The 10,653-nt window shown below is 37.1% G+C and overlaps 1 protein-coding gene across 1 annotated transcript; it reads left to right on the top strand.

Annotated features, from left to right (window-relative positions):
• Nucleotides 1-5,864: 5,864 nt before the first annotated feature.
• On the top strand, nt 5,865-10,185 carry LOC137742814 (uncharacterized). The gene is made up of 6 exons (XM_068482765.1): nt 5,865-6,468; nt 6,834-7,194; nt 8,006-8,181; nt 9,094-9,284; nt 9,388-9,795; nt 10,006-10,185. Exons 1-6 carry the CDS (start codon nt 5,865-5,867, stop codon nt 10,183-10,185), a joined length of 1,920 nt encoding a protein of 639 aa, XP_068338866.1.
• The last annotated feature ends 468 nt before the right edge of the window (nt 10,186-10,653 follow it).

Genomic DNA, 10,653 nt, shown 5'->3' with positions numbered 1-10,653 from the left:
CCCCACTGGGATCTAGGGTCCAAGAGGCCAGAGGCAGAGAGAGAGCAACCACATTAGCGGACGGCCCAGGTACAGGAATAACAGGGATGCTTTCATCCACACGTAGCTTTGCCTGCACCAAAGATTGAAGTTAATACATGTAACAATTGCATTTTACGTGGTATACGATGAGTGAAAGCCTCAACTGCACTACTTGTTCTAAAAGTTAAGAAAAAAATTGGCTGGCTATCGAAAAGAACTTTGAACATTTTAAATGTAATGTTGGATAGTACTTGGCTCTTTATAGGTAACGAGTTATTTCCCTTACGTTGTGATATAATTTCTGTATCAACATTATAGTAAACTATTTTGACTCGTTAAAGATCATCTCTAAATAATTCATTTAATATATGTCGAATACCAACTATATTACCATTTAGTGGAATTTCACTTCCACTTATAAGTGACAGGGTTCATGTGAATTATATCCAGTCAAACCATGATAAGTAAATGATTAAACATAAGAGGCAAAGGACTTTTAGGGAAGAAATTGTTCTAGAGCTAGGCACGAATTCCAATCCGAACATCCTTGTTATTATGGGTTCTATGATTGCGGTGAATTTTATCCAATCATAAATACTTAATTTAGAGGTTAGCTACCATGTGTGTGATAGTTACACGACATAAAGGTGGATAGAAACCTAAAACCAATGTTTTATTCCGACATATATTTATAACATTGTGTCGACCCATGTCTAAATTTAAATGGATACTTAGTAAATCATGGTGATTAGAAATGTGTGACCACATTTAAGAATGAAATAATAGGTAATGATTACCTACTGGCACACCATTACATCCTTCAACTAGAAGGTGGGAGATACTGCAATTGAAGTGATAATAATGTCAGTGGGAGCAAACAACCTTGAGAAGAGATCAATGCGCGCAAATTATAATAATCTCATAATAATGTCTTGGGCACATGAATAAAGTAGAGTGATACCTTCAAGGTTTCTGATCGGAGTTCCGACTAGATACAGTCCGGATTCAAGAGGACCCTGCAACCGAAACAAACATTCAAAATACAATCTTCCAATGGAAAAAACATAAACTAATATTTTGATTATGCAAAAGCAACGAAATTGAAAATGAAATTGGAGGGAAATTGGGGGTAATTGGTTCGACGGCGGTTGGAGGATTGAGGTGCGGTTGTCGTAGTCGCGGGCGTGGACGAGGGAGCGATCCTCTGGAGGAGCTTGCGGACGGCGACTGCTTTATGCAGGGGACGCTGCTATTAAGTGAAAGAGCGTGAAAAACTGGGTTTTAGTCGTGAATTATACGGGTCTTCAGAACCCGGTTCTACTCATAGGCTCGGCTGATCACAGCCCTTCGATTGACCACGCAGCTTTGATTGGAGATGCTTATGATAGATCACAGCCCTTCAATTTCAACACTTGCACCTACCCAAATAAAAATAGTTATGATTGACCACCGTTTGATTGGAGATGCTTTCATAGTTATATTATCCTAGTTTAAAAGAATGTATGGTTTTACATTATTACCCTCACTAAATATACCCTAATCTGTTGAAGAGTTTTGAGCATCGGCATACCCATCTTTTGTATTTAAGTTCATGTTCAACTCTGGTTACGTCTGTAGCTCATACTTTATCTACAAGTTTTCGAAACAGGGAACAATCTAACATTACTGCTCACGGGATCTAAAACAGTCTTGAAGTGGCCTTTTTGTAGCCTGAAACCCAGAGGTTTTCTTCCAAAGCTCAAGCATATGTAGCATCGAAGTTTGGCTCTATTTTGTAAGCCCGAACGTGTACATATTTATATTTTCCTTACCTTTTTCAGTTTTGTGCATTATTTAATGCATTATCTATACAATTATTAGGCTGATACAGTAGTCGATAAACTTGTTTCAATTGGTCATGACAAAAGTTCCACTTGTATTTGATTTGCTAATCTTCTTGTAACAGTTTCTTTTAAGGATATGTTTGGGTGATGAACTTTCAAATATCAAGGGATTTAGGCATAATGAGGAAGAAATAAATCATGTAGATGCATTTCTAATTACATCTATCCAACTTTTTGTGTTACATTCCTTCATCACTTGTAAGTTCTTTGGAATTTTAATTATTTTATACAACTGTAGGAAGTAATGGATCCTTCTTTGTAATTTTATTTCAGATTTTGAATATTATTCTTTTAAATCTCACTCTCTTGTTTGTGATTTAGCATCCAAACTAAAATAAATTGAATATTTTCCAGTCTATTGTTAGTGGTATTACATTTAATAGATATTGTAAATATAACGTCGATATTTCAAATCAATAAGCGTTGGTAATGTGATGTAGATTTCGAATAAGTTTAATGTGTGATGGGCTTAATCATTTTTTGATTTATTTATTACATGTATTAAACTAGACATGCAGTGCCAAGAATTATTTAACTTGGTCTGTTTGTTACCATCTCACTTTTAGTTATTAGTTTTAACATTTTTGTGTGCTTGAGATAGGAGAACATATACAAAAGAAATGAGGGATCGCTAACGTGGTAGAACCCAGGAGGGAGGAAGAAACAAGGAAGAACGAATGATACGCTTTTATTTATTATTATTTTTTTTTATGAAACATTTAAAATTTTAAATAGAGACGAAGAGTGACATATGTGACATCATTCTGGTGGTCGTGTAAGAAAAAAGTTGGTCCATCAAGTCTTGTTTAAAAGAATACCAGTTTTGTTGATAATTCCATTGAAAACCAAGTAATATAACATTAATTTTTCTAAAACATTGACTAAATTGTAGGTAGCGTAAAACCAACGTTGCAAAATGTTCTTTACTCCAAAAATAAGGTGGTCATTTTCACTTTACTTGACTAGTGGAACTGTGGAAATTTCTCTTTGACGCAAACCCCTTCGACGGGTTTGAACACATTTCTTTTTTTTTTTTTCAATTTGCTCAATTTGCAATGCGATATTATCTTTTATGCTTGTTTGGTATTTAAGATTCATTAAATTGATTAGATAAGATTCAAGTTCAATTGAAGACAAAAGTGAATGATTTTTATTTTTAGGGGATTAGAAGAAGATTATGCATGAAAGAAACTTATCCCTTTAAGTCATACAATTTCTGGAGAATTGAAGGTGATAAGTTTTCTCAATAAAAAATTCATCTTATACCTTCGCATTGAACACATTTTTTTTTTTTTTTTTTTCCTTTGACATACGTCGATAACGTAGAAAATGTTATCTTAGTTAAGAAGAAACCTAAGCTTTTAGAGAGAGAGAGAAATGTAGAGAGAGAGAGATAATTGTGTAACTGTATATCATTCATGTGTGATTGGATACCAAATCTAACTAAATGTGCTGACTCAGCAGCTCCTTAGCTAACATATACAAATCCTTATCCGGTGCTTTACACATTTGATGAGCTTGTAGTACTTCATTACTCCTAACAGATATAATGAGAGTTAAACAATCTAACCCATTCCTAGATATCTTACGAGCCCTTAAGTACTTGTTAATATTATACAACATGATTTCATTTGTTATATATATTCAAGAATACTGCAGGGTGATGGCATGCAGCTAATAAACCTTTTACTACGGTCTACAATCTAACCATTTCAATGGAACACACATTTGGTTTTCTTTATGTGATTTTAAATATTAAACTTTGTCCCTTTTTATGGATGTTATCTTAGAGAATATCCTTATTTTGTTATTTTTCAAGCAATCTTGAGTTTTAATTTCATCCACAATCCTTCGGGGCCGTTGGATAATCATTTCGTTTCTAGGAGTGATTGATTTTTACACTCCCTGTTTACCTCTTTGCATTCCTCTGTTTAGACCCCTAATGGGAAATCATTTTTGAATAATAGCAATCCATCATGCTGATGATGATTTACAGCAGTGGCGGAAAATAATTATGTATATGCACTTTGGTGTGGATTTCTCCACAGTTTCCTCTTTCCCCTAACAACTAAGTATCTAATCAACTAACGCTTTCGCTCTCCTAACAAAAAGAACAATACTTGATTACTCGAAGTATGAATAGGATTTTCTACTCAAAATTGTTCGTTGCCGATTCATATAACTTCATATTTATGATCAGAACCGTTCATATTATAAATCGCTCTATAAAAATCGCATTTGCAAAAAATCAATTAAAACTAAGGTCATTTAGTTGTGAAGTGTTAGGAAATATCACTTTGGCGTATTGAGGGGTTCTGAAATCTCTCTTTGGCATATTGAAGTGTTTGGAAATCTCTCTTTGACGTATTAAAGTGTTTGGAAATCTCTCTTTGACGTGGGAAAAATGTACACAAACGTGCTGTCATGGTTGTTTGCCAGTTTTCTCAGTTTGGCTCCATCTTGACCAACTGAGGTCCTCGCTTTTTGCTCTTATATACATACATACATACATACATACATATATGTATGTATGTATGTATTATTTCTGTAAGCAATATTTAGGTTAAAAAATGCTCATGTCTTCCTTCTCCTCTTCTTATTCTTGTTTAATAACCATCCTTAATTGCTTTTATATGATTGTGTGGAATTTTATGCCTTGACTCGGGAGGAGCTCCACTTGCTTTCTATGGCTTGGTTGGGTAGTTAGGAATGGAAGAAATCAATCTTAAGAGGAAATCTCTCTTCCACGTGTTGAGGGGTTTGGAAATCTCTATTTGACGTATGGAAGGGTTTGGAAAATGTACATTCATGTGCGTTCTTGGTTGTTTGCCAATTTCTCAATTTGCAATACGATAATATTTTTTTAAATTTGGTGCTTTAGATTGAAAGTGATGATTTTTCTTGTTGAGTAACTTATCTTCTACCTTCAATTTGAACCGGTTACTGCAATTTTCATGCATTCATATAGGGTCGTACTAGTATCTTCTGTTTTCATGCATGTTGTATACACCACTAAATAATATTAAAATGGAGCCAACAACATAAATTGGTATTGAACTTTTATACAACTACAAGAAGTTAGGGGATCCTTCTTTGTAGTTTTATTTCAGATTCCAAATTTTGAGAACAATTCCTTTAAATTCCAACCTTTCGTTCGTGATTTAGCATCCAAACCAAAATAAATTAAATACACGATTTTTCTTTTTCGGTCTCTCACTAGTGCTATTACATTTCATAGATAATGTTGATATGACGTTGAACTCTCATTAGTGCTATTACATTTCATAAATATTTTATGAAGTGTAGGAGATATACGAATTAAGCTAAAGTAGTACTCACATAAATAGCAAATTCGGCACATAATTATTATTCATTCTTTACTCATTCCATTGTAAGAAGAATTACAAGAAATCATTCAATAACACTTGTTACAAAGCAAATAGCATTTCCTATGGACTCTAAGCACATAACTGAAGTTCGACAGTTGGATTTGGATCCAATCTCAACTATTTGACCCAAATTAATTACAAGAAGTATAGCCCAATGGGCCTTAATATATTCTCATCCAAGACCCAAAAACAAGGAACTGCGGGCATTTTCATTCAGTCAGTTTCCTTCCGGACGAGGCGGCCACGTCTCCGATAACTCCCCACCGTCAGGAGCTGCACCGCTTTCGCATTCGATTTCGAACTTGCCTTCTACGTCAGGAATTTTGGTTTTGGAAGGCTGTTCTTTGTTTGAAAGCATGGCTGTTCATTTGCGATTCCCGTTGGATAACTATTTAGTTTTGGGGAATGATTGATTTTAACACTTCTGTATACATGACCAGTCCTGAGATTTATGAGGTCTTGTGCAAGACTCAAACGAAGGTCCTTACATAGTCTAGAATTTTGGTTGCTATATTTTATTTTATATTTCATTGTGTATAAATTGATATAGCGCAAAATAAAATAAATAAAAATGAAGCATGGTGTGGTGGCTATGTTTTTGAAACCTGCAAATGTACATGAGGTTATCGTTATTGCTGGGCAATTAGACTCTAAACTTACTAAGCTGAGAACAACTGCACCTAGAAATTCTTTCCCTGTTAAATCTCAACCGCTACTTCATCCTCCTAATGCCCCTACAGGTTCTCGAGCTGGTTCTTTGCCTGTTAAGAAATTAACTCCAGCCGAGATTCAATTGAAGAGAGACAAAGGAGAATGTTGGTTTTGTCCTGATAAATGGACTAAGGCACATAAATGTGGCCTAAAACAATTACTTATGTTGGATGTTGTTGATTCTGATGCTCTATGCGAATTCACTGATGTTGATGATGCTACTCCTGAGTTATTGGCAATGTCCCTAAGTGAGTGTGCTTTCTATGGCACCATTGCCAAACAGTTAGTTCGAACTATGAAGGTTGATGGTGTGGTTCTTGGACAATATGTTAAGATCTTATTGGACTCCGGGTGTACTCATAATTTCATCAATTCTAAGTTGCTTAAGAAATGGAGTCGCCAAGCACAAAGTACTCAAGCCTTTGAGGTTATGATCGCTGATGGAGGAACAATTCGGAGCTCTGGTTGTTATAGGAACACTGCCCTTTGTTTGGGCAGGTACAATTGTGTAGTTGACCTATACTCTTTTCCCTTAGGTGGTTATGACATAGTGCTTGGGGTCTAGTGGTTGTCTTTTGTAAGTCCTGCTCTCTGAGACTTCCAATTATTGACCATGGAATTTTCTGCCAATGCTCATCACTACAAACTTACTCACAACCCACACATTGCCCCATTATTCAGGAAGTTTCATTGCAACACTTAGATAAAGAGTTTTCTAACTCTCATTTGGGTCTCTTCCTCTATTCTATGAAGGGTCAGTCATTACACAATTCTGCATTATCTCCTTAACATTCACAAGAACTACATAAGTTACTTTGGGCTTTTGAAGACATCTTTGTGTTACCTTCTAAGCTCCCACCTTCTCAGGGTCACGACCACCACATTCCTTTGGTTGCAGGAGCCAAACCTCCAAATTTAAGGCCATATCATTATGGTCCTATGCAGAAGTCTGAAATTGAACAAGCTATGCAAGAATTACTTGACTCGGGGTTTATTCGATCCAGCCATAATCCTTTTTCCTTCCATGTCCTTTTGTTTAAGAAGAAAAAAGGCATTTGGCATATGTGTATTGATTACAAGGAGCTAAATGCACTGACTGTGAAGGATAAGTATCCAATCCCGCTTATTAATGATTTGCTCGATGAGCTCTTTGGTGCAGTCTACTTCTCTAAACTTGATCTTCGATCCGGGTATCATCAAATACTCATGAGTCTCGAATACATTGAGAAAACTGCATTCCACACCCATGAGGGCCACTACGAGTTTTTAGTGATGCCTTTTGGACTCACTAATGCCCCAGCCACATTTCAAAACCTCATGAATGATTTGTTCAAACCTTTTCTAAGGAAATTTGTTCTTGTCTTTTTTTTATGACATTTTGGTCTACAATAAGACATGGATGTAAGCAGTAATATGAACAATCAAATTACAACTGCATGACAAACCAACACGACCTAGGGTTACAGTACGCATATCCCGTGCATTACAAGAAATCAACTTACCTGGAGGCATCGCCATTATGAAAGCAACAGATGCGGTCTTCTACTTCCAACACTCGTTAATTCTCCTCTCTAAATGAATAGGGTTTTAGATATTTAAGGAAACCTTAGTGTGGAAGCAGGGACTTCAACTATTTATACAATCATTCATCGATAGAGATCCACTCGGTCCAGCCTATTAACAGAAGGAGTGTTGATCTCTATCTCAAAGAGTTTTAGTCCCATCATGACTTGATATACTAGTGTATATCAGATAAGGATTAGAATAGGACAGCTGCAATACATAAACTCCATGACTCTTATCGCATTAGGGCTCTCAAACTTCCCGTGTTTCACATAACTAGTACAACCAGTTATGCACCACACAAGCAGTCCAGTTGGGATCTCATTGTCATTCAAACAAGGTTTTACAATGGACAGATGATTTGCAACATTTGCAATTCGTGTTTCAGGTTTTACAACATAATCAATTATTTCTCAAACACTTTAAGTGTTCATTTAGGCAGAATTGTGTGGAGTATTTAGGATATATAGTCTCTCGAGATGGAGTGCAAGCTGACCCATCTAAGCTAGAGGCTATCAAAGATTGGCATCCCCCAAAAACAGTCAAAGGGTTAAGGGGTTTCCTTGGGTTTACTGGCTATTACAGGAAGTTCATTCCTGGCTATGGAAGAATATGTTAGCCTCTGTACAATTTGACCAAGAAGTACAGGTTTACTTGGGATGCCACTGCCCATGAAGCATTTGACCATCTTAAGTCCCTTATGATGTCTTCACATGTATTAGCTCTTCTAGATTTTACACAGCCCTTTGAGATAGAATGTGATGCATCAGGGAATGGCATTGGGGTAATCCTGCAACAAGGAAGAAGACCCATAGCTTATATGAGTAAAGCTTTAGGTCCCAAGAACCAAGCCATCTCTGCTTATGAGAGAAAACTTATTACCATAGTTCATGCAATGAAGAAATGGCAAAATTACTTACAAGGGAGACACTTCATTACACAGACTGACCACAACAGTCTTAAGTAATTTCTCAGTTAAAGGGCCAATACTTCCTCCCAACAAAAGTGGGTTTCCAAGCTCCTTGGGTTTGATTATCAGATACAATACAAGAAGGGCAATGATAATGTGGTAGCCGATGCCCTCTCGAGAATTCCTGAAACATTACAATCTAATACTGGTGAACTTCCAGCTTCTGCCATTGAGATGAGTTGTGTTGCCATTTCATACCCCTACTTTGGGTGGTTAAACAAGCTCCGGCGTGTTATCGAGAATGATGAATAGGTGATTGCCAAGACAAGGGAAGTGATCCCTCCCACACAAGGAGCACCAGAGTCTTCAGATGTATCAAAATATACTTTGGACAATGGGTTCCTGTGCTACAAACATAGGATTATACTTAGTCCAACTTCTCCATGGAGACAGAAGATCATTGATGAGTATCATTCTACTTTTGCAGCTGCACATTAGGGCATTTTAAAGACTTATCACATGATCAAAAAGAGGTATTATTGGCAGGGTATGAAGAAGGATATCCAAGCTTTGATGTCTCAATGTGGTATTTGTCAACAAAACAAATTTGAAACAGTGTCTCCTCCTGGACTTTTACAACCCCTGCTTATTCCTAGTAAGGTGTGGACAGCTATAAGCATGGACTTTATCGTGGGCTTGCCTCTGTGTAAAACCAAGTCTGTCATAATGGTGGTAGTCGACCGGTTGTCTAAATATAGCCATTTCATGGCTCTAGCTCACCCCTACAGTGCTGCCACAGTGGCCCAAGTCTTCTTTGATAATGTGTTTAAGCTCCATGGCATGCCAAGCTCTATCATGAGTGATCCCCATCTTTTTGAGCAATTTTTGGAAGAATTTTTTTAAATTACAGGGATCTAAATTGTCAATGAGTTCGGGTTACCATCTGCAAAGTGATGGTCAATCAAAGATGTTGAATAGATGTTTGGAGACTTACTTAAGGTGTTTTGTTGAGGGCCAACCTAAGAAATGGGTGCACTGGTTATCTTGGGCTGAATGGTGTTTCAACACCTTTTATCACACTTCTTCTGGCTTGACCCTTTTTGAAGTGGTCTATGGTTACCCTCATCCACATATCTATCTTTATGAAGAAGGGCCTACAACGGTGGAGTCAATGAAGCAACTCTTACAACAGAGGGATAGGATCCTGGATGTGCTCAAACATAACCTTGACTTGGTTCAAAATCGAATGAAAGTTCAAGCTGACAAGCGAATGAGCGAAAGGGAGTTTGCAATTGGTGACTTGGTTTACCTGCGACTAGTACCCTATCGGCTTCAGTCCTTAGCTCTACACTAGTATCATAAACTGCAACCTCGCTACTTTAGGCCCTATGAAGTATTAGAAAGGATTGGAGTTGTGGATTACAAATTGAAACTCCCTGAGGGTACCAAAATACATCGAGTGTTTCACGTGAGCAATCTTAAAACGAAGTTGGGTATTGATGTGGTTGTTGGTGCAACTCTTCCACAGGTTACTGATGATGGCTTGTTCCAAGCTATTCCTAAGACAGTTCTAGCTCGCAAGATGTATCAGAAAGGCAATGTTGTAGGAGTCCAATCGTTGATTCAATGGGCCGATCGTGATGAAAATGAATCCACTTGGGAGGATTATGACACCTTTACAATGAAGTTTCCAGATTTTCAAGTATGAACCTTGTGGACAAGGTTTTATTGAAGGGGGGAGTATTGATATGGTTTGTGATCAGCTTGGTCACAAGTAGGATATTAAATAAATGTTGGGGTTCATATGTTAACTTTTGGGGCAAAATTGTAATAGAACTTATAAGTTGTTAGATTGTTCTGCATTTGGCCATCTGGCATTCGCAAGGCATATATGCGCCTTTGTAATTCAGTTGCAAAGGCAAGTTGAAAATTAATATAGAAAATTGAGAATTGTGCTCCACTGTATCTTCCCCAATTCTCCTTCCTCCATTGTTGCTAGCTGCAAGGTTTGGTTGAGCAGGTCACGAGGTTTGATCTCTAACAAACTTTGTATGTAGAAATTGAGCGAGCATCGTAGAGTGATACATTCGAGGTTTCCGATCGGAGTTCCGACTGGATACAGTCCGGGTTCAAGAGGACCCTGCAACCGAAACAAACATTCAAAATACAATCTTCC

Source organism: Pyrus communis, chromosome 8, assembly GCF_963583255.1.
Source record: "Pyrus communis chromosome 8, drPyrComm1.1, whole genome shotgun sequence".
NCBI classification, from domain to species: Eukaryota; Viridiplantae; Streptophyta; class Magnoliopsida; order Rosales; family Rosaceae; genus Pyrus; species Pyrus communis.
Note: the sequence above shows the minus strand (reverse complement) of the source record. Positions and strands in the feature narration are given on the sequence as shown.

What these genes read in the sequence shown, in the direction of transcription:
- LOC137742814 (XM_068482765.1), top strand. Translation starts at nt 5,865, where the DNA reads ATGAAGCATGGTGTGGTGGCTATGTTTTTGAAACCTGCAAATGTACAT. An exon ending in AGGAACAATTCGGAGCTCTG is followed by an intron (nt 6,469 to 6,833) that starts GTTGTTATAGGA and finishes GGGCTTTTGAAG; the next exon opens with ACATCTTTGTGTTACCTTCT. An exon ending in GTGCTGCCACAGTGGCCCAA is followed by an intron (nt 9,285 to 9,387) that starts GTCTTCTTTGAT and finishes TTTAAATTACAG; the next exon opens with GGATCTAAATTGTCAATGAG.